The 23,760-nt window shown below is 48.1% G+C and overlaps 1 protein-coding gene and 1 long non-coding RNA gene across 2 annotated transcripts; one reads left to right on the top strand and one right to left on the bottom strand.

The window, feature by feature from the left end:
* Window positions 1–148: 148 nt before the first annotated feature.
* On the bottom strand, window positions 149–6,538 carry NRGN (neurogranin). The gene is made up of 4 exons (XM_003992528.5): window positions 6,395–6,538; window positions 1,666–1,892; window positions 1,376–1,393; window positions 149–980 (listed from the first exon to the last, which is right to left on the bottom strand). The coding sequence occupies exons 1-2, from the start codon at window positions 6,407–6,409 to the stop codon at window positions 1,671–1,673; spliced, it is 237 nt and encodes a 78-aa protein (XP_003992577.1). The 5' UTR covers window positions 6,410–6,538; the 3' UTR covers window positions 149–980; window positions 1,376–1,393; window positions 1,666–1,670.
* Window positions 6,539–6,548: 10 nt separating this feature from the next.
* On the top strand, window positions 6,549–22,162 carry LOC123380384. Its single transcript, XR_006586074.1, has 4 exons — window positions 6,549–8,724; window positions 12,050–12,131; window positions 13,884–13,965; window positions 21,993–22,162. It is a non-coding gene; the product is annotated as an uncharacterized LOC123380384 (long non-coding RNA).
* Window positions 22,163–23,760: the final 1,598 nt, after the last annotated feature.

The following is a 23,760-nucleotide window of genomic DNA, read 5'->3' as shown; positions in this document are numbered from 1 at the left end:
GAAGTTTGGCTCCAAGGGAGTAGGTTTTAACAGAGGTCCTCTTCCCCTTTGCTCACCTCCACTTTTTGGTTTGATCAAGTGAAATTTGCCCAAGCTTCAGGTGGTGGCCTTGTGCACCCAAACTCCCTCCCCTCTGGCACCCTCTGAATACTTGGACATTCCTCTTTATTGTTCACATTCCAACCCAGCACGGTCACATGCACACACGGAGATAAAAATCCTTCGGGCCACAACCCCAGGAGCCCGGCGGGGGCAGGGCTAGCAGGGGCGGGGGCGGGGCCGCGGCAGACTCCTCCTACCGAGCCTCCCAGGCGCTCGGCGTTTGCATAAACAAGGTGAGAGCTGGAGAGGCGGCTCTCGGGGTGCGCTGGGGGGGTGGGGAGGGGAAGCAGATTACAGGCAGGCGTGGGGTTATAGGTGCGAAATAGGTACTTCCCTTACGATCAGAGCAAGAGGCATCCGGCACCATGAAAACCCTCTTCCCCTCTCTCCTCGCCCCAGAGCCAAAATTCTGGGGCTAGGCTGGGGCGCGAACAGCACAGAGACGCAGAGCGCCCCCTTCAGCTGCGCACAGAACGAAAGGACTGTTGTTTTTTTTTTTTTTTAAGTGAGTATACTTGGGCGACGCTTAGGGCGCCCCCCGCAGTGCGCGCAGGGAAGTGCGCAGAGACTGCGGAGGCAGAGCTGCATGCGGGGTGCTTGCGGAGGTGGGCGAGAAGCAAAAGAAGGAAGATGTGGGAGCGCAGGGTTTGGGGCTAGGGTGGGAAGAAAGGGCGAATGGGGACCATTCTAGACTGGAGGACTAACTAAAAGGGCACAGACTTAGCGACTCCTCGATGGAGCCTGCCTGGGAGTGGGAGTCTCTGGGGACGCAGGGAGGGCTCCTGAAGCTGGCAGGTTGGTGGAAAGGAGAGGATCACAAACACGGCAGGGAAGTCTCATCACTGCGAAGGGGACGCGCCATCCGTCTCTCCTGGCAACTGAGGACAGAGAAGGTCTGAGCACCTGCCCTCCCCGGTGCTTCCTCTCCTTTTTCCTTCTCCCTTCCCGAACCAGGACAAAAGGGCGGGAAGGGCCAGGGGACCCCAGTCACCCAGAACCCCCAACCCGAGTCACTGAGCTGAAATAAGCCCGCGGCCAGTGCGTGCGTGCGCCTCAGTGTGTTTATAGCCTCAGGCCGGGTTTGTGCAGCCAAATGGGGGTGGCTGCGGTTCTGTATAGGTCCAGGTGTGTCCCTGTCGCAGCCTCAGGCGTCCAGATGGATCAGGAAACCCTCAGGCTGGGAGGGGGTGAGGGCGGGCAGAAGGAAGGGTGGACGATTGGGTCCTTTTCTCCCACTCAGGCCTCCCACCCGTTTCCGAGTCGTATTCATTACCTTTGAAAATGCTCAGTTCTTCGGTCCAGGGCGGGGCAAGAGGGAGGGAGGAGAGAGAGGAACAGGTGAGCTCTCGGAGCCCGCAGCACCTTCAGCGTCCTCCCAGCCACCCACCTCACGTCCCGGGGGTAAGTCCCCCACCCTTAGCTCCCTCTCCACCTCTCCACCCGCTGCACGCCCTGAGTCCGCACTCTTTCCCGGGGTGGGGGGTGGGGAGCGGGGCCGCTCGCAGCAGGTCCCGGGCTTGGGAAAGGGGAACCCTGCGGCCCGCCGCGCCCCGCCCGCCTCACCTGGCCTAGTCTCCGCTGGGGCCGCCGCCCGCGCCTCCCCGGGCGCCCCCAGCTCCGCCCGTTCCCCCGTGGCCCGGGCCCTTCCGGCCGCGCTCTCCGCTCTTTATCTTCTTCCTTGCCATGTGGCCCCGGAAACTCGCCTGGATTTTGGCAGCGGCCGCGTTGGCGCCAGGATCGTCCAGCGGGATGTCTAGAATGTCGTCGTCCGGCTTGGAGCACGCGCTCTCCTGGGGGCGGGGCGGGGCAGGGGGTACTTGTGGGGTGACTGGGCCGAGACCCCGCGCGAGGATAGGGTAGGAGTAGAGCCTTGCGGGGCTGAGACGAGGGAGACGCACGAGTGGGAAGCGCAGAGAGGGGAGCTGCGGGTGCGTCGAGAAGGGCTGAGGAAGGGCTGTGCGTGTGTGTGTGTGTGTGTGTGTGTGTGTCCCTCCTAGGGAACGGCAAGCAAAAAGGAAGGGTCAGGGGGTCAGGTGGCCACGGCCCTATTCCCAACTCGGGAAAGAGACGTGCACGGTGGGACGGGGTACAAGACAGCCAGATAGCCCTGAGGGAAGGGTCCTTCACCATCAGCAGGGCTGAGGAGCTGCAGAACTGATGGCTGGTGGGCTGGGAGGAGCAAAATAAACAATGAGAGGGACTGTTGGACGTGACTGCCCCTCCCCTTGTCCTCAGAGGGTGCCTCCGGCTCAGAAAGGCTCCTTGCAGGAGTCCAGGATTCCCTTGGACAGGGTGTAGAAGAATCAGGCTGGTCCCTTCCCTGAGTAAAATCACACCAGGACTCAGTGCTGGAATTAGGGTGAGAGTGGGGCTAGCCCCTGGAGTCAGCCTCCTTCTCCCTAGGGCTAGAGGCCCAGAGACTGCTTTGCCATGGACTCTTCCTTTTCTAAAGTTCCCCAGGGGGCACTCAAACACAGAAGAGAGGAGATGGTCTGGAAGAAGCTGAGAAGGCTTCACTCCAGAAAAAGGCAAAGGAAAGATGAGTAGGAGCAAGTAGCCCTTAGCCTTGTGTGCTCCAGAAGAGAGGAATTATGACAATAGCTACCCATTAAGCACTTCCCTTGTTCCAGGCACAGTAACACAGTGTTTTACAGACATTATTTTATTTAGTCCTGGCAAAGCTATGACGCACCTTTTATTGTTATCCTAGTTTGCCCCTACTAAAACAGATGACTTAAGTGTTTATAAACCTTACATGAGGTGATACAGATGGTTACTATGATTTAGATGGTATCTATGATTTAGACCCTTGTATGTCAGAGTCCAGAGTATATTTTTAACCCCTATTCCGTAAAAATCAGCAGAGGCCATCAAGAAAATGACCCGAGCTCTACCACTTGCTACCTGTGTGGTTTGGGACAAGTTATCTAATGTCTTATATCAGCTCCTTCATCTGAAATCAGGATATAACATCTACCTCTGTGGGTTGTGAGGAACAATAAACCCCATGATACACATAAAGTTTCTGGCACAATCTAGTCACTCAATGTATAGTATCTATTACTATGATTCTTTTAATTAATAAGTTTATGTGAAATAGTTGTTTCTGTAGGCTGAAAGTGGTCATATAAAAACAATTTCATATGGTTCTGCCTATAATAATCACATCCACCCCTACGCCTCAGGTTTCTGTCTCCCATAACCTGCCCTATCTGACAGTGGAAAGGGTTAGGGAATAGATGGCATTGATTTTAGAGGTAAGGCTCTGGAATGGAGAGGGCCTCCGTCCCTGTGCCCCTTTGTTGGTTAACATTACAGCATGAATGTGGGTTGGGATGCAGATAGTTACTATGGAGTTAAAAAGGGATTTTGCTTTTGCTTTGGCCCTCTGGCTTCTAAGAATTGTCCTTTTTTTCCTCTCCCCTAAGGACTATTACTATTTTAAAAATGGCTTCCGCTCATCATGCTTCACAATGCTGTTGTCATTTCCTGGGTTTCAGAGTTTTGCAATTTGTGCTCAAGATGCCCACGATTGATTTAAATGCAGTTAAAAGGAGTTATCCAGAAGCCAGTGTGGTTGTGGAGGGGACTGACACTCTTTTTGTCTTCTGCAGGTCTAGCGCTCTCTCTCTGACATCTTAGTCTCCACCTGTCATCAGAAACAACTCTTTTGGGTTCCTTGATTCTTAGCGCTCAGGCCTCTCTTGGGATATCCTTAGGGAACAGTGAAGTGTCTCCTCAACAGAGGACAATGATCACAACAACAACAACAACAACAACAACAACAACATAAACCCATTCCTGACCCACCTCTCTTTGGCCAGTAGCTGTGGAGGAAGGAGTACCTTCCCCCAGTCATGTTAAGGCCAACCTGCTGTCTCTACCCACCCCAGCTGGATACAGAATGGAAACCTGGAACAAGAGGAAAAGCCACCCAACACACTGTTCCTCCCCCAATCAGCCTCCTCTCACTCCAGCTGAATTCTCAGGGCAGAACTGCTAGAGAGAGTAAAAGGAATCTGGGAAGCGTCATGGTTCCTGGGCTGGTGCCTTCTAAAGCCAAGATCTGATGATGTGTGCCTGAGAGCTCTGTAGGAACTGGAGGTGGAAAGTGCACTAGTGGCCAAAACAGGGGCCAAGGCTTCTGGTCCCAAGTGAGCATATCCCTTCACCCCTGAGGGTCTCAGTTTCTTCAGCCACAAATGGAATTTAGCCTAGATGAATAAATTCTTTAGGTCCCAAATCCTAAAAGCTTTAAGAATTATCCCTTCCTAATGCTTATTGTATGCCAGGCCCGGTGCTAAGTGCTTCGCACACATTACCTCACTGAATCCCCATTTCAGAGGTCAAAAAACAGCCTCAGAGACATTTTGTAACTTAGCAGAGGCCAGCAGAGCTAACAAATTGTGATGGGATTCAGAAGCCTGGCTGTTAATGACTGCCTCAGGACAGGTAATTATTTCTATGAGTTCAGCTAGACCTCTAAGTTCAACTAGACCAAGCGAAAGAAAGGAGTGGGATCCAAAAAAATGTCTTTGCCTTTTCATATTAAGTGAATGTAGGAAAGGCACATATATGTGACTATGTAAATCAGCAACTGGTGCATTTGAATCGACAGCACTGCCTCTTAAAAAAAGAGGCAGGTTTTCTTCTCATTTCTGTCTGAGCCTCCTTACCAAGGGGTAAGAAGGAAATAAGGCAGGATTAAGTGTTTCCCAAACACCAGGTCAGATGGTCAGCAAGGAGAGCCCCAGAATGAAAGATGAAGAGAGTCCTTCCTGCCTTGGGGTGCCTGGCTGGCTCAGTGGGTAGAACATGCGATTCTTGATCTTGAGGGGGTTGTGAATTCAAGCCTCACTTGGGCATAGAGCTTACTTAAAAAAAAAAAAAAAAAAAAAAAAAAGAGGGCCCTGCCTCTAGACCCCAGATGCACTCTGTTCTCTCCATGTCCCAGCTCCCTTCCAGCTAGGAGTCCACCTCCACATAATGGAGATGAGGTAGGAAGGTGCCCAGTTCCAGCCCTGTCCCAGCCCTCTGCCCCTGTCACCTCTTCTCCCTTTTCTTGCCCTCTGCACAGTTTGACAATCGGGCTGCCTCCTGCTCAGTCCTTTAGCTCTGCCGATCTAGGACAGGGCCTCACAGGGTTGTTGGGATGATTAAATATAAAGTCAGGCACATGGCAAACATTCACAAAGTGACAAATATTACTGATATTATTAAATCATAATAACCATCACAACAATTTGTCCCTAAGTTCTTTCTGCCTCTTGGTACGACGTCTCACCTCTTATAAACTGGGCTATTCTTTCCTTCCAAACGTCACTTTTTTTTTTCTTTTGTAAGCCGTAGTGTGGAGGGTGGGGGGCAGGCAAAGTCATAACCTTATCATTACCCGGGTTGACTGAATGACAGAGAAGGCAAGGGCTTTGGAGTGGTCTTTCTCCATAGATAGGGGCTAAAAATAAATAATAATTAAAAATAAAAAAAAAACACATTTTATATACGCATGATCACTGTATTCCTCTAGTGTGCAGGGAGCCAGGTCCTGTGCCGGGCGCCTTCATACCCAAGTCACCTTAACAGCAACCTACTTTGGCATTAGGCACTTGCCGCATCCAGGTCTCCGTGGGCGCTGACAAATTGCAGACACTTCCTTCCCTCGCCAGCAGGGCTCTCTCGCGGTCATTTCACCCAGCCCCCTTCCAGGGCTAGAAGGCGTTGGGGGACGGGCCAACCCCTCCCCAGAACCAACTGACTAGGCTCTCTGCTGCCCATCATCATTGCTGAGCTAACCGATATGAACGACTGTCCCATCCTGCTCTGTACAGTGCACGAGGGTCATGGAGATCATCCCGTCTGCCCACCCACGGCGGTGGCAGTGGGATGGGGAACGGGGCGAGGGCAAAAGCCAGGGGGAAAGGATACCGAAAGGAGTCGCCGCAGCTTCGCTACAGTTTACAGCGCCTCTCTGGAGGAAGTTCCTCTTCTCGTCTAACCTGCAGCTTCCTTGCTGCAGAGCCCTGCCGGGTTCCCTGTCCAACCTAGGCTGCCTGGCGGCTGGGCGCCCAGACGCCCCCGCGAGTTGGGGAGCATTTTTCCTCGGGCTCCAAGTCAGGCGAGTGCCTTCCACCACCCACCACCCACGTCTCAGCAGGCACCCCTATGGCTCTTGGGTCTTCTGCACCCTCAAATGCACTTCCATCCCTTACTCTCCCTCTGGGGGGGGGGGGTTCTTGGGGACCCCTTGCCCCAGATCAGGCAGAGTGCCGGTCCCCCCGGCCCTCTAACTTACGGTGCAGCAGTCCATGCTGATGTTGGGGGTCCTTGGCTGGGGCACAGGCTGGCGCAGGGCAGGGGTGGGGTCTGGGTGGGGACTCTGGGGCCTTGGGGCGCCCGCTGACCAGCGTCGAAACAGCCGCTCTGCTCTCGGGTCCTCTCTCCCGCGCTCCGCTCTGCTCGCGAATGTAACCTGAGCCCTTCGGTCGAGAAGCCAATCAGGATAAGCCTTGGGCAGGGCGGGCGGGGATATTGCAGGGAGGACCACGCCCCCTCTCTGCTCCCTCCGCCTCCCTCCCCCTCCAGCCCCAACCCCTCCGCCTACACACTTCCATCCATTCCTCCTACACACCCCAGCTTCTCAAGCTCAACCCCCTTGTTTGCTGAGGCGGCAGACTGCCAGGCAGATGTATGCCGCCGCGGGCAGAAGGAGGCCCCCGACTACCCGGGCACAAATACACTCACATCTGGGCACAACACCTCTCCCACCCATATGTAGAAAACCACGCACCTCTCACCCACCTCCCCACACTTGCACAACTTAGCTAGAGTCCCAAATATGGCTCGCTCTAACTCCTCCTCCCCTCACCCCCGCCAGTCCTCATAAAAAAGCCCCCTAAGACGTGCGTTTAAAAAGTCCCATCATCACTCTGCTAGGGAATCAAGAAAGCTGTTGATACATAACCTGGGGATGAGCACACATAAACCCAAAAGCTCACAAGCCCCACATGTGCATATATGATACTGCCCGGGCTCACTAAAATGTGCACTTCTTCAATAGATTCTACAGACACAACGTACAAAAATAATTGCACAGAACTTGTACACACACGCTGTGCAGATAAATGCAGACGTGTGCATGCAGATGTATGACACAGGGGTAGTCACCCTATCCGAGATGTTGCATTACATCCTTATCTATCTATCTATCTATCTATCTATCTATCTATCACCTATCAATCATCCATCATCTATCTAATGTATATATTTATGCATAGATACTGGCTTCAGAGAAACATCCTTCCCTTCCCATACTAGAATCTCCCTAACCTCTTGGTATCTTGCTTCAGAATAAAACAAAAAAGCCACTCTCACCTTGCCTGGGAGGAAGAAAAATACCCTAAACCCTAGTATTGGGAAATATAAAAAAAATCGTTGTCTTTTGGGGTCTGTGGTGGAGGAAGGATGTGGGCTTTTGTGAGAGGCTGGGAAAAGGAGATAGGGGAGGAGAATTGTGGAGCAGCAGCTTGACTGGATTGTGGTGGCCAGTGTCCCCTAGCCAGTCAGGGTACTGGAGCTGGCAGTGTGGCTTGTTAAATGGATAGAGTGGGCCATCTCGGAGGAAAGTAGAAAGAAAGTCTTTCTCAGCTAAGCTCCCAGAGGAGGGAAGGAAAGAAAGGGTGGCTGTTGCTCAGGCTCAATAACTGAAGCGGGCAAGGAGGGGAAAATGCCCTGTGGTTCTGGTTGGGAGAGGGGATCTTAAAACAGCACTGCAGTGAATCCACAGCCACTGGCCAGTCATAGCATAGCTGTTGCACGCTTTCCTTCCTACCTGAATGTTTGGGCTACATGTAGGCTCTGTTTGCCAAAGGGAAAATGAGTGGGAGGGAAATTCTGGTGGCCACTCATGATGGGAATGGGGTTAGTCAGCTTAGGCTCCCAAACCGAGCTGGAAGCTGGCCGGGATTCCAGGGTTTGGGGCATAGGGGCGTCTCTCCCAGTATGTTTGGGACCCACCCACCCTTGTAACTGAAAATCTGTTCCCCAATCTGTCTCTGGCACATCCTCGATCCCCCCCACCTCCACCAAATGGCAGGATGTCCTGGAACTCAGTCCCTTGCCTAAATCACGGGCACATCTGGGGCCTTGGTTTGTGCCAGCTCTTGTTGAACTTCAAATTCAGAATCCAGAGGGGAAAGGGAAGGAGGAAATTGGGGATAGAATGGGTATCAGGCCTGGACTCTGTGCTTTTCTCTTCCCAAATTAGAGCCGAGGAATTCGGGATTTAGCGAGTTTGCAGTAAAGTCTCCCAAGTTGCTAGGCAACATCCCTCTGCAGGCTGCGCTGCCTCTGGGCCCTTCTTCCTGCTGGTCAGAGCTGGAGGGGGGGGGGAGTATCTTTACAACATGCCCCCCCTAAACTCCCACACAGGCAGCCCAGCCCTTCCCTCTTCCTAAGACGCCCTTGTGTGGGGTGAGGGCGTCTCTGAACACTGGCGGCGGTGGAAGAGCAGAAATGGCAACTGTCAGTTCCATCCGCAAAACAAGCATTTCATCAACAGCCCACTTGAGGCGCCTACGCGGAACTGGCCACTGTGCTTGCCCTGGGGGATGGGCAGTCTCTGAGGTAAGGAAAAGGTAGACAGAGAAAGGCAAGGACGGGAATCAAAGACAGACTCAAATAATCCAGAGGCAGGAGCAGCACCGCGTACAGCCTCATTTAAATGACACACACCCCGACCCAGAGGCACAGAAACACACGCTGTTCACACATCCACAGAGATACATGCTGTGGGCACATTGCCACCCACTGCCATCCAAAGATATGCACGGAAGTGGACCCCTTCACTATCATGCATCGAGGGCACATGATTCTTTTTGGTAAGGGGTTCCTCTTTTGGACTAGGTGGCCAGAGTTTGTCAGCAAGACGGGCTGGCTGGAACTCTGAGCCTCTGCTTTTCTTTCGAATAGATGAGCTCAGAGAAGGGACAGGAGCTGTGTGGAAGGCCTGGGTCTGGCTGCTTTGAGGAGCAGGCTGCCTCACTCTGCAAAGCTTGAGAGCTTGGCGGAGCAGTGCCGGAAGACCCTAGTGCCTGCCTGGGCTTAGGACCTGGGTGCCAAGGTCATCTTTTGGGGTGCCACCTATTTACCAGCTGGATATGGGCCCTGTCTGTCCTCCTTGACTCTTCGAATTTCATAAACTCTTCCCTATTTTCGGCGGCCCCCACAGCTCTTGAAGGAGAGGGACTGCAGGCCTGGAAATGAGATGAGCTCCGGAGGGCCAGGTTAGAGAGGGAGCTGGGGCATGGGGGTGAGGTGGGCTGTTTCTAACAGGGAGCATGGCGGTGGGGGGGCACGAAATAGAAGCTGAGGCCAGCAAAGGAAGAGATTTTAGACAAAAGAAAAGAGATGGATTAGTGGGAAGCTTCCGGGGTCCAGTACAGATCCATCTGGGGACAGATGGTGGGGGATTTGGAGAGACTTGGTCCTCATAAGCAGAGAGAAAAGCCAAGACACATGGCAAGCTATTTGCCAATACTTGTGGCTTCCCTTCCTTGGAGTGGGCACTTTCTGAACATCATATCCCAGCTTAAGCCCACAGAGGGACTCCGTGGTAAGATGGGGGTGGAAAGTAGGAGGCCTGTGCCTTCAGTGGAGATGATCTGGGGGCTTCTTAGGTCAGGATTTCACCCATTTGAATGGAGGGGGTGGGGGTAGCAGGAAATTCAGTTTTCTCTGCAAATATTTCAGCTTTTGCTGTAGTAGTATTTTTAGCAACTTGGTTGGCAGAGGAGGAGCCCGGGTACATTTTTAAAGGGGCCTCTGCCAGACTGGAGGCCTCCTCCCACCCTCACCCCACATGTCCTAAAGGAGAGGTCGGGGGGGGGGGGAGTACATGGCTCAAGGTGCATTCAAATCAGCTTTGCTGGTCATTAGCTGATCATTAAGTGGTCTTCACCAATAGTCATTATCAACCATCAGCGGCACCATTATCATTAGCAGCTTTATCAAGAAGAGGAAATACTCCTTGCACTTCTGTTGTGTGCAGGGCACTATTAGGGGCACAACACAGAAGGTCTAATATACTTGGAAAGATGGGGAAGGACCCAACACTTGTGAGTGAGTCCTAGATGTCATGTGCCGTGCTAGCCGCGTTATATATGTGGTTTCATTTAAATTCTTATAACAATCCTACAACTTAGTCATTGTATTTCCAGTTTATAGAAGAAGAAGCAAAGGGATTGAAGAACTTACCCAAGGTTATATCGCCATTAAATGGAAGAATCTAGATCAAAACTCAGAGCAGAATAATAACATTATCCTAAATCTGGATAGTGCTTTACAAAGTGCTTCCAAATTCACGATTGAATTTGCTGCTCCTGAGAACTGTGTGAAGAGGTATTAGTATTTTTTAACCTCTTTTTCTGAGGACAAAGTAAGGCCTAGAAAAGTTAAATGACTTGTCCAGAATGAGACCTCTGGTGAACTGCAGAACCAGGACTAAAAGGTAGGAGTTCTAACTTTGAATTCTGTGTTTTCACCTCTGAACTGCTCTCATATCCGGCCCTTGTACTGGGCTACATGGACTGGATTATAGTGGTTAGCAGATCAGATATAGTCTCTTCTCTCTTGGATTTTATAGCCTGATGATAAAAGTACATTATGTATATGTGTGCAGGTATACGTGTATAGATGTATAGTTATAGATGTGTGTATATGTGTGTGTGTGTATGAGGTATATTTATATCTCCTAAAGTAATAAATGATGGATGTCAAATGAATGATGCAGACGGTAAGTGTTATGGGAGAAATGATTGAGAATTTGGATGATCCAGGAAGGCTTCCTGGAAGAGGAAGCTGGAAATGGGCAGAAGGACATCTTAGGCAGGAGAAGATGTTGTGAGACTTGCACTGCATTTAGTGTCACTGTGCTTCTGCTACCCCAGTCCAGAAAGGCCCTGAGGATAGCAATCGCAATAACTTTCCCCCACACAAGGTTTTATGTCTGAAGTTTGGTGCCCTGGTTTTATCTATGGCAACATATCGAAGCACTCCAGGACCGGCAGGTGCACACCAAATGTGTGCTTGTGCCCCCTCTGCAGCCCTGCTCTTCCTGGTGCTTGCACACATGCTTGCCCTTTGCTTCTACTGGTGTGGTACGAATCTGTCTCCTGCCTACCCCGCCCCTGCCCCCCTTGTTCTCTGGGCCTATGTAGTTCAAAGTCCTGGATGTAGTTTACTCCCCGTTCCTGCATTGCCCTAAACATCTACTGGTTTTGTTCCCCTTCGCTTCCCTTTCCTCGGTTTGCTTCCCCACCTTTCTTTATGAATAACAGCTAGTGATGGCTGAGCAATGTGTTGTACCTTCTGGGCTGCCACATCCCATCTGTAAACATGGGACCTACACAATCATTCTTATAACAAGGGAACAACCATCTTGATAATATTTTGATGCCAAGCTCTAGCACAAGCCTAATAACCATCTCAATTTTGGTCCGGACAAATGCCTGTTTTAATTAATTTTTATAAAAAGGCTTACATGTGGGGCACCTGGGTGGCTGAGGCAGTTAAGCGTCCGACTTCAGCTCAGGTCATGACCTCAGGGTTCGTGGGTTCCAGCCCCTGCACCAGGCTCTGTACTGACAGCTCAGACACTGGAGCCTGTTTCAGATTCTGTGTCTCCCTCTCTTTCTGCCCCTCCCCTGCTCATGCTCTGTTTTTCTGTCTCTTTCTCTCTCTCTCAAAACAAACAAACAAACAAACAAACAAACAAACAAACATTAAAAAAAAAAGGCTCACATGAGGCATAATTCTTACTTCTTCTTTAGTCCACTTATAGACCCTTTTCTGGTGTAGTTCACCCAGACATTCAGATAAAAGAAATTCTTGGTTCTACCAGGAATGAGTCAAGTGAGGTTCAGGTCATTCTCACTGTCATTTTCTACCTCAGGGCAGAAAGAAACTCTTATCCAGGAGATGGAGACCCTCTTCCTGTCGACGAGAATGAGCATCTCTTGGAGTCTGTGTATGCGGTCAGTATCCCAGCCTCACACTTCTTCGTGTTGACATTGTCTAATCTGAGAGCTCGGAGTAGTGCATTTGATCTGGATCCACTGGCCATGGCTCTCATTCATTCAGCATCTACCAACGCAGTCTTCTTTTTTTTTTTTTTAACCTTTTGTCTTATTTTAGAAAATTTAAACTCTTGCAAAAGTTAAGTAATATATATTGAATCCCACTGTACCTGTTACCTATGTTCAACAATTCTCATCTCATCACCAAACTCATTTAACCTATTTTCTTTATGATTCCCCCATCATCATTTCATTCATAAATATTTAAGTGTGTGTCCTTGAAACATACTAACACTTTAATGCCTATTTTTAAAGCATATGTTCCTTAGCCTGGAAGCTCCATAAGGAAAGAGATTAGAGCTGTTTTCTTTATCCCTGTAGTCTTAGCACAATGTCTGGGACATAGTGGACTCAGTAAATATTTTTTGAATGATTGAATGAATAAGGGGGTGAATGAATAATACTTCAAAAGGAAACAAGAGGTAAAAAAAAAAAGTGCATGTATCTGTGATCATGTATGATCTAATTTGCAGTGAGATTCTGTTAGAGGCCAGGTATGTCTTCAGCAAGAACTTAGTAGGTGGGCCTTATATACACAGTCAACTCTTCATCTCTCTGAGATTCAGTCTTAGGCCTGCCATTCTGAGGAGCCGAGACACAGACCCATGTGTTCCTTGGAAGTCCATGCAGAAGTGGGCCGTTTCTGGGAACAGCATGGCAGATGAAGCATGACAGGGACCTAAGAACTTGGGAAGGAGCCATGCCTATAAAGCGGTTTATTGAGTTTAATGTTTCTATTTCTGTCTTATTATTTCTTTCATCTGGGTTAAGCATTTCAACTTTGTCTTAGTTATGAAAGGGGGGCATTTAAGGAGGAGTTATATACTCAGTCTCAGACCAGAGAGCCCATGGTGGAACAGCCAACTTGGTGGCAACAGCCATTAGTGAGGCATGTTACAAGGAAGGTGGCTCTCAGGGGATCAGAGTCCAGCTTTGTGGTCTTGCTGCCCTGTTCCATTTTGAGATTCTTTTCCCATTGCTAACCTTGGAGAGTTTTGTTTTGTTTTGTATTTTTTAGAGGAGGAAGTTTAATTGGGTGGTCTGACCATGATTGATTCCAATTGCCTTGAACAAGTTTATGTATTAATATTTTCTGCCTACCAGGCCAAACCAGTGGCCTGGTCAGTAGAAGAAACCAGTCTGCCACTGTCATTTATAAGGAATTAAGGGCTTACCACCTATCACTTTCCTTAAGCCAATACAGATGAGGCATATGGCTTGAGATGGTGTTACCAACAATCATCTTCTACTGCATTTCCGTATGAACTTCTGTGAGAGCAGTATATGTTGGTATGGAAAGGTGTCTTACTCTAAACTTCAAAAGGAAGGAGAATTGACAGAATTGCCCTAGCAGACTGTCATCCAATATGGCCAAGATATGGGGGAACAGATACTGGAATTCAGCCATTGTAAAGCCGGGGTGGCAGGCCATCTATCTGCAAGAGAAAGCTTTCTTAAAGGTACCACCCAAAATGAAAGACACATCACACACCCCTGGAACTGGATGACACAGGAATATGGTAATTAATTCAAATATCTTTCCCTATGTAAAAATGGGGGGGGGGGGGAGTAGTTCTACCCAGCTTAACGCTGCCTCTAACCTTGGAAAGTGATGTTTGTTTTGTTTGAATTTTTTTCTTTTTTGGTCAGATGGAAGCACTGAAAGTAAGGGATTATTAACTACAAGCTTTTGTTATTCTGTAATTTGGATGGAGCATTTGAGTTTAACGAGGTAAGCACTGGTAGTTATTTGGGGTTGATATACTTCTGTTATTTTTGCTTTGCCTGCCGTGGGATTGTGTGTTGGAGTGGGGTGAGTGGAGAGTGCTGGAACATGAGCTGTTTTGGGACTGGGCTGTTTGTTAGTGGAAATGTTCCTGCTGTTTAGATAGAAGGCATGCCAGGTAAAACTACCCTGTCCTTTTGACCTTGAAGCCTTAAGGTGTTTAAGTAGTCTTTCTGTCTGTATTCAGTGTTCACATATATGCAGAAGACAGAGTCAAAGGTCTATACTGTAGACACAATCCTGTGTCGTAGATATTCCTCAGAAGCAAAAGAGTATAAAGCCTGGTCCTTAAAAAAGAACGTTTGTTGTTCTACTGGGAACAGCGTCATGGAGTTATGCTATGTTATGATTTGCTAAACATATGTCAGATCATAACAGCAGGAAAGTTCCACATTTGGGAAACTATGTGAGGATGTGTATAGATCTTACGAAAACCATCATGGCAGATACTATTGGCTTCCTAGCCAATATCTACGCATTTCCGCTTCTTGCTTGTTAACAGAACTGCGATTTTGTTGCGAGCAGTCATGGGTCCGGACCTGACACGGTGCCATAATCAGTCTAAGTCTGTTCCCACTTCAGCTTTTATGACAGCTAGGGCTGGTCACAAGACCCAGATATGGCCAATAAGATATAAGCAAATTTCTGCTGAGAAATCCTCTGGGAAAGCTTTTGCTTTCCCGAGAGGAGGAGGCAGAGGCAGCTGGCACCACCAGCCCCCTTCTTTCTGCCTTAAATACAGACCTGAAGTCTGGAGCTACATCCACTATCTTTCCACCATGCAGCAAGTCAAATACTGAAATCACGAAGTAAAAAAAGACCCTCCTTTATATTTAAGCCGTCATCATTCAAACTTTCTATAAGGTTTACACAAATGAATCCCTAAGATGACATAATAATACAAGAAAGGTTCAAGTGCAGATCAAGACGCCTATCACTGACAAGACAGGGACTGCATGTGCAAGTTATTTCCAGGGATTCTTTGATGACAGACCTGAAAATTCTAAGTTAAAATAGCTAGTAATTCAGACACAAGTGTATGGGATCCTGTACAGCGTGACTTCCTAATTGGTTGCCCTAGATCGCCTCTGCTTAATTAAAGGAACCATTGTAGGATTCTAAGTGACCATTTATAGTTCCTGTAGTCACGCTCGAAGCCTTTGTCCCTGGCTTGTTGACATTGCTATCACATCACCCTCTCTCAGTGGTCCCATGAATGGTGCGTGGGTTGGCTATAATTAGAATTACTGACAATTAAGGAAAATTCCTTTAGGACAGAGACAAGAATCCAGAGATAGATGAGGACTGGACGGGTCTGGGCATTTTATCTCTAGCCGGATGTCTGATCTATATTGGTTTTTAAAAAGTTATAGGTGATAGATCCTTAATTCCTTATAAATGGCGGAGACAGGCTGATCTTCATCCACCCAATAGACCACTGGTTTAGTTTGGTAAGGACGAGTCATTAACATATAAACTTATTCAAGATAGGGGTGCCTGGGTGGCTCAAAGCGTCTGACTTTGGCTCAGGTCATGATCTCATAGTTCGTGGGTTTGAGCCCCACATTGGGCTTCACGCTGGCATTGCGGAGCCTGCTTGGGATTCTCACTCTCTCCTCTCTCCCTGCCCCTCCCCTGCTCACGCTATCACCCTCTCTCTCAAAATAAATAAATAAACTTAAAAAAATGTATTCAAGGGAATTGGGATCCACCATATCAGACCCCCCAATGAAGCAAGTTCCCACTTCTTTCAGTAAAAATAAAACTCTCCAAGGTTATCTCTGGAAAGAGATAGATTGAAAGAAGAGTAGATATTCGTCCAGAATCTCTGTTTGTACAGACTTCAGAGCTCTTTTCAGGACACGCTCCTCTCCTCCATCGTTCCTGCAGCCGGTGCTGGTAGTCCACATGAAGTTGCCTGTCTCATCGGGCTGATATTCTGAAGGGTTAATTAGCTATCCCTAGGATGAAGATTCTCTATCAGTCCTTTGGCTGACGAAGGTTGCCTCCTTTAAAATGGGCATGACTTTTAACCACTACAATGGAATGCTTTGTACCTATCAGCAGAAGCCTCTGGGATACTGGAAGGGCACTTTTATTATTGTATACCAGTATATCCATGCCAGGACTCCTGAATTGACCTTAAATTAAAGATTTCATAAGTCTGGAAGGTCTCAAACCATTTTCCTTGGAGCACTTTCTGTGCCAAATATTTATTTTGAGTGTTTATTATGTGCCATCTGCTTCATACGAAGGACATCACATGCTGTATTAATCAAGATCCTCTTGGTTGTAAGGGATAGAAACCCAATTTACGTTAACAAAAGCATCAGTTCACTGCAAGGACACAGGTGGAGCTTCAGGAACAACCAAATCCAGGAATATAAAATATTAATAGCACCCTCTTCCCTTTTAATTTCTTCTCTTTGTATCTTTCTGCATAATGCTGCCATCCTCACATGGCTGGAACTATGGCTGCAGGCAGCTTTGAACTTAAACCATTATAGCCTTGAAACCAAAGAGGAAATATCATTCCTCAATCCCAACGTTAATAATAATTAAAAAGTTCCCAGGAGAGGCCTCTGATTCGATCATACCTCAGTGTCATGCCCATCCCCACGCCAATCCTTATGGCTAGGAGAATGAAGTGCTATAATTGACCCAGCCTGTGGCACAGCCATGTGGCCAGCTGGATTATATGATTGGTGGTGCCCTCCAGAAGTTCGGTCAGAGTGGGGAAGAGCCGTTCCACAAAAGTGAGTTGTTCCCGACCAGGCTGACTGAATACCGTAGGTCTATTTCAGTCCATTAAGTCAGGAAATGCTCATAATAGTCCAGTGAAGCAATTACTATTATCCATGTTTTATAGACAAGGAATATGTGGGGAAACAGAGAGGTTAAGTACCTTGAACAAGTCACACGGCGGGTAGGCAACAGAGCTGCGATTCCACTCGCGTCTGTTTATCTCCAAAGAGATTCCATCACCTGACCACCTCTCCTCCCTAGTTGAGTTTCTCCTCAATCTATATATCTTAGAGTCATGGAGCCATTAAAACAAATTACCCAGACAAATATCATATGACTTCATGCATATGAGGACTTTAAGATACAAAACAGATGAACATAAGGGAAGGGAAGCAAAAATAATATAAAAACAGGGAGGGGGACAAAACATAAGAGACTCTTAAACATGGAGAACAAACAGAGGGTTCCTGGAGGGGTTGTGGGAGGGGGGATGGGCTAAATGGGTAAGGGGCATTAAGGAATCTACTCCTGAAATCATTGTTGCGCTATATGCTAACTAACTTGGATGTAAATGAAAAAGAAATAAATTAAATAAAAATACAAAAAAGAAGAAAGAAAGAAAGAAAGAAAGAAAAAAAGAAAGAAAGAAAGAAAACAAATTACCCTAAGTTTGCACACCTGGAAGCCGCCTTCTACCCTTCAACCACCCCCAGGAACCCCCATCTCTTGGTACTGCAGGCTCTTTCCAGGCTTTTACTTCCTCTGGAGTTGCTAGCTGAAACAAAAACAAGGATTTAGGGGGTCACTTGATTGAGTTGGCATGGCTGGACTCAGGGGCTTAGAATGGTGTTACAGAACTCTGTTTTCCTTTCCATTTCTCAGCAGTGCTTCCCTCAGGGTCTCTCTGGGTTAGATTTACCCTCGGATTGGTGAGAAGGCTGCAGACACGACCCCAAACTACAAAAGAAAGAGACCATCTCTCTCTATGCGTCCTAATACCAAATTCTGTGGAACGGTTCTGCACTGCCCTTCTTGGGTATGTGCTCACATTGCTACAAATACTTCTGGACAACAGAGACCGGGCCAACCCTTGGACGGGATGCTGGCAGTCATATGCATGGTCACACCAATGCCCAGCAAGGTGGAATCATAGAGAGTAAAGAGTTGTGATCAGTCCTTCCTTCTGTATATCCCCTGGGACGTGTGTGTGCTTTATCAGCAGTTACCACACTACTCAGTAATTGTTTACATCTTATCTTCCTCAAAGGCTGTGAATGCCCGTGGAATCAGAACTTGGTCTTTGATTCTGATGTCTCAGGATCTAGCATAGTGCCTGAAATGCAGTAGAAATTCGATCAGTGTTTATTGGTTGAATGAATATAATATAATGCTGTGGTTTGCAATGCTCTGGTTAAAAAAACAAGCACTCTCCAGGGGTCTGGCATGCACAGCAATAGTAAGAGCTACCACTTAGATGCCACTGTATAATTTACAAAGTAAACGATAACTACTTTGCCGAAAAATGTTATATGTGCATCTCATTTAAACCTAAATGCAATGAAAATGTATGTGCTGCTTCTTATAAGCTTTGCACTTAGCTGGGTGCAGAGGAGGGTGAGGGAGGTTCCAGAAGCAGAGGATGAAATCTGTAACAGAGTTTAGTCTTATGGAGAGGGAAGATAACAAAGTCAATTTAGCAAACTTCTCTGAGACAGTATGCGGTAAATTGATCTTCAGGGGCTCCCTGGCGAGGGTCCAGTGTCTGATCACGGGCCAGGGAGGAAGCTGGAGATAGAATCGGAGCAGGGTTAGAAGAGTAACAAGGAGATCAGCTAAAAAACATGACGTGTGTGGCAAGGTTATGACTCAGGTGGGAGAACAGAAGGCCCAGAGGAAATGGAATCGTTTTCTTCAGGACAAAGAAGGGCTCCCTTGCTGGGGGATGGTGACCAGCTGTCCTTCTTTGCCTCTGCATTCAGAGCAAGGGGAAATGGGCTTAGACCGAAGGCAGGGCTAAGATTAGAGAGAAGAAAGAACTTGGCAGTGAGGGATGTTGTATAACCTAGTTTTCGAGACACTTGGGGACTGAGGAGACTCCCACACTCCTGGTCTGGGCCCAGTGGACGTGTATTTGGGGATGGTCTGGCATGCTGGCTGGGACAGAGGAGGGGGTCCTGTGGGCCTCCTGTGTGTGGCCTGATCTTTCCTGGTGTCCTCAATTTCCCGTTGGAAGTTAAGCTCCCCAATTTTGGAGCTGGCAAGGCAGCACCCCCCCCCCCCCCCCCCCCCCCCCCCCCCCCCACCACGCACTCCACCAGTGTTCTGGGCTGGGTAATAATGCCTGTCATTTCCACTCCCCGGGGGAGGGGGGCTGCAACCGCCCTGACAACCCCGAGGGATTGAAGGCAACTAAAAATAGTGCATTAAATGGAATCTGTTGAGGGGCACATTTGCATTGCTTTTCTTTCCCCCTTGCCTGTCTCTTAGTCCTTTTGGGCAGGCTAGGCCCTGGGTCTAGCTCTGGGAGTCAGTTCTGAGTTCCAGCAGCTCCCATTTTGTTGCAGAAGGGTTGTTTACACAAGAGATCCGAGAGAGCACATCCATAAAGTACAATCGAGGGACTCAGGGGTGTCCAGTACCACTCCTCGGCACTTTCCCTTGGGCCCTCTGGGCCCCGAGGCACAGGGAGGGAAGCTGGGAGTAGGGGAGGCAGTGTTGAGAAGGATACCAGGCTCTGGCTGTGTTCTCCCGGCAGCCACTTCCGTCTGCTACACAATCTCTGAGGTTAAATATTAATTAAGAGCAGAATGACAAGGAGAGCTGAGCAGTGTCACTTTTTGTCCCAACACAAATGCTAATTTCCTTCCTGGTATAAAGTGACTTTGGAGTGGGATTGGCAGCCCAGGGAGAATAGGTGGGGAGGCGGAAGAAGGGGAGGTAGGGAGAGATGGGTGGCCCTGCGTTAAAACCCCTAAGAGGAATGAGGCAGGGGAGGTACTGGTGCTGGAATTGGAGAGGGAAGTAGACGGCTTGTCAGGTTATTAGAGGACATGGTCACAACACAATCCTAGGTTCCCCCCACTGGAACGGGAATAATCTAAGCAGCCGCGGTAGAGCGGGCTCTCCCCACATGTCTAAAGCAAGGTTCTTTTAACCTGGGGTCCAATGCATTGGCGTCAAGGCTCCCCAAACCCTGGAAATCGTTTGCAAAACTGTGTATACACACACAAACAGCTTTTTGGGGACAGTAGTGAATTTCTGTCAGAGCTGTAGAATCATCCTCAGCATGTGGTACCCACCTTTGAGGTCACCTCATAGCCCAAGATGGCTACTAGATAGACTTAGATGAACATCTATCTTCTGGGCAGGAAGTGGAAGAGAGGAGGGGGTGGGCAGAGGGGGGCCAAAAAGATCCACTCCCTTTTTCTGTCCCCCTGTTAGGAAGCTATTCACCTCCATCTTGCGTCCATACCCACCTGCAGGAGAGGCTGCGAAGTAGGGCCTTTCGGCTGACTTCACATAAAGTCAGTGTTTCTGTTAATAAGGAAAAGGAGAGGATGGCAGACAACTAGGAATTTCTGCTGCAGTCTCTGTCTCACTAAAGGTCAAGAATCGCGGATTTGGCGGAGGAGATTCTGCCATCTGTCCAAAGGTTGCATGCCCACTGCCCAGACAGAGCTGCCTAAAGAGGCTGAGCGTCTGGGTGCCTGCTTTGTTCACACAGAGTCCTCTCATCCCCTCGTGAGTTGACAGTTGGTCTTCAGAGGCTGGTCCTACCAAGCGAGATTGGTAGGGTGAGCCTCTGGCAAAGATGGCTAGTTGAAAGGAGGCTAAATGGGCGCTTGTTCAAGCAAGCACCCACTGAGGAATGTGGCTCCACAGGGGGCTTTGTGGTATGTGTTTAGGAACAGCTTTGTTTGGTGTCTCATAATTATCTTCTTTCTGGCAGCATTTTGCTCCCCACAGCCTGGAATAGGTGGCTGAGGAGAGGGAGGACATTGTTACTTCTTGAGGAAAGATGCTAATCAGGGATGGATCAGCGGAGTGAGTGTCAGAGAGGTGGATTCCAGCCTGAGATCCCACTTGTCAAGCACCTGGGTTGTATATTCAATTCAATCTTTTTTTTTTTTTTTTTTTTTTTTTTGGTCTTTGAACCTTTACCTGAGCTCTTCCTGATTGAAGTGGCCATCCCATGGTGGATGTTAATCCCTCTTCAAGAGTAAGCTCCATGAAACCGTTCCTGATTTTTCTTGCTCATTTTCCACCCCACCCTTACCCCTGCCTCAGGAAACTTCTTGCAATTCTGGACATACTTTTATTACAACATTCATCACATTGTTTAAAACTGTTTTCTTGTCTTCCTCCCCGGGGACAAGAGCTCCTAAATGATAGAGAATGTTTCGTGATTACTTATGGTGTGTAAGTCCTGGTAGGGCTCAATACATGCCTGATGGGGCTGAACAAATTTTAAAAGTGTTAATGAACATCTATTGTGAGCAAATATTCTAGCAGTAAGAAGGGGATTGAAAAACAAAAATTGCAAAGACACCGCCTTCTAGGAGTTCAACACTCTTGTGGGCAAGACAGAAGAATAGATTAATGATCCGAAACAAATCGTGGTGATAAGATGCAGGTGTTTTTAGAACTGGGAGGGAGAGATTAATTGAACAAAAGGGGATCTGGGAAGGTTCAATATAATGATTTATAAGATATATATATAGATATATATATACACACACACATATATATATATACACACATATATGATTTATAAATCAATTTACATTTATAAATCAATGATTTGTAAGCTATATATCTTATATGATATATATATATCATATCTTTAAGATATGATATATATATATATATCATATAAGATATGATACATAAGATATGATACATCTTTGGTCATTCACATCACCAAAATGTATTTGTCAGCTGTATTTGGTCTTCATCCACAGTTTCTGAAAACATTTCAGAGCCATGAGGTGAAACGGTGTCTCGATATAAATGCAAGTGACTTTTGGACCCCACCTAAGGGCGGGGGCTGGTTGCCAGGAGGACCAACCTGTGATTAAAGGCTTGGAACTTTCATCTCCCTCCTCTAACCTCTGGGAGTAGAGAGGGGCTGGAGGTTGAATCGGCCAATAGGCAATACTTAGTCAATCATGACTATGTAATGAAGCCTCCATAAAAACCCAAGAAGACAATGTTTTGGTTCTTTTTAGGTGAGCTTCCATGCTTGGGGAACCAGAATGCTTCCGCATGCAACCGAACAGAGCCCTGAACTCCTTGAGGACAAAGCTCCTTTGTTCAGGATCTCACTCTGCATCCTTCATTTGGCTGTTGATTTGCATCCTTTATCATATCTTGTAATAAACTGGTAAATGTAAGTGTTTCCATGGGTTCTGTAAGCTGCTCTAGCAAATTAATCAAACCTAGGGATGAGGTCATTGGAGCCTCCAATCTGTAGCTGGTGGGCCAGAAGCAAAAGTAACAGCCTGGGGCTTGTGACTGTTATCTTAAGTGGAGGATGGGGGACAGTCTTGTAGGACTGAACCCTTAACCTGTGGAATCTGATGTTATCTCTGGGTAGTTAGCATCAGAATTGAGTCGAATTCTCAGACACCAGCAGGCTATCTGAGAATTGCTTGGCATTGTGTGTGTGTGTGTGTGTGTGTGTGTGTGTGATCTCCCTCCCCGCCCCCCCCATTGGAATTGGGTTTGGGAACCCTAAAAGAGAAGGTAACACTGATTTCTGTGAGGTCTTGAAGGAAAAGCCAAGCCTCCACCTTTAAGGCAGGCCTGGAGAGAAGTGGCAAGGGAAAGGAGGAAACATAAGCCATCCTTGGAGATGAGGTGTCTTGACAGAGTTGGAAATCCTTATAGGAATCTAGAAGTGGCTTAAAATTTTTTTCATGTTTATTTATTTTGAAAGAGAGAGAACACATGCATGTGGAAGTGGAGGAGGGGCACAGAGAGAGGGAGAGAGAGAATCTCAAGCAGGCACCGCACTACCGCACTACAGGCACAGAGCCCGTGTGATCATGACCTGAGCCGAAATCAAGAGTCAGATGCTTAACTGACTGAACCAGAATCTGGAGGTTTTCATCTAAGATGGGGACACTGGTGCTCTGTGTGTGTTAGGTTGAGTTACATGGCCTAATCTTTTAGGCATAGAAGAAGAAGACTGTTGTTTTGCTCCCGGATAGCTTGACAATGCTTGTAAAGGTGTCAGCACTGGGAGACGGTGCTGTTCCGGGAAGCGCAAGAAAGAGGCCTGCATGGGGCCTGGGTCTGGGATGGGTGGCTTCTGAGTGTTTTGGACGCCTTTGGGAGGGAGGTCCCATGCGAGGTGCTCCGCTCACCCTTCCCTTTTCTGTCTTTCTTAAAATACCCTGTGTTCCTGCAGCAGTGCGGCTGCTAATCTAAAATAAAAACAGCAGGAAATGCAAATGGTCAGGTTCTCCTAGCAACAGGAGCCAACCCACGCAGGGCGTGTGGAGCAGAGCAGAGCTGTCCCAAGGCTGGGATGCGGATGGCTGGGCAAGGGGCAAGTCTCCTCTTACAGCTTCGTCCTCTAATGTCATGGAGTGGCTGTCTGGTGGGCACCTGCTGCACAGAAGAAACTCTCCAGGAACTGGATGGGGGCAGAGGTGCTGGGGAGCAGGTGCAAGGGTAGGGGAGATAGACCATGGCAGTGGTTGGAACCGGTGCTTCTCAGAGCCTGACGCTAGAGGACTAACTAGGTGCGTGACTGAGGAAGGGCCTGGATTTGTGTGCCTCTTTCTGTGTGTTTGTTTCAATCAGGCCACGGAGTCTTGTCATTCCTAAGGTTATGAAAAAAAAGGAAGTAAGGTTTCCCCCGCTATCCAAAAGTAGAGCTTTCCTAAGAAACCATTCCTAAATCGAAATGGTACAAAATGGTATAAATTGCAAAGAAGCAATTACATGTTAATTTATACGGAACATTTTTTAGCAGTAGCAGACCCCAAA

The sequence above is a fragment of the Felis catus genome, chromosome D1 (assembly GCF_018350175.1).
Source record: "Felis catus isolate Fca126 chromosome D1, F.catus_Fca126_mat1.0, whole genome shotgun sequence".
Lineage (NCBI taxonomy): Eukaryota > Metazoa > Chordata > Mammalia > Carnivora > Felidae > Felis > Felis catus.
Note: the sequence above shows the minus strand (reverse complement) of the source record. Positions and strands in the feature narration are given on the sequence as shown.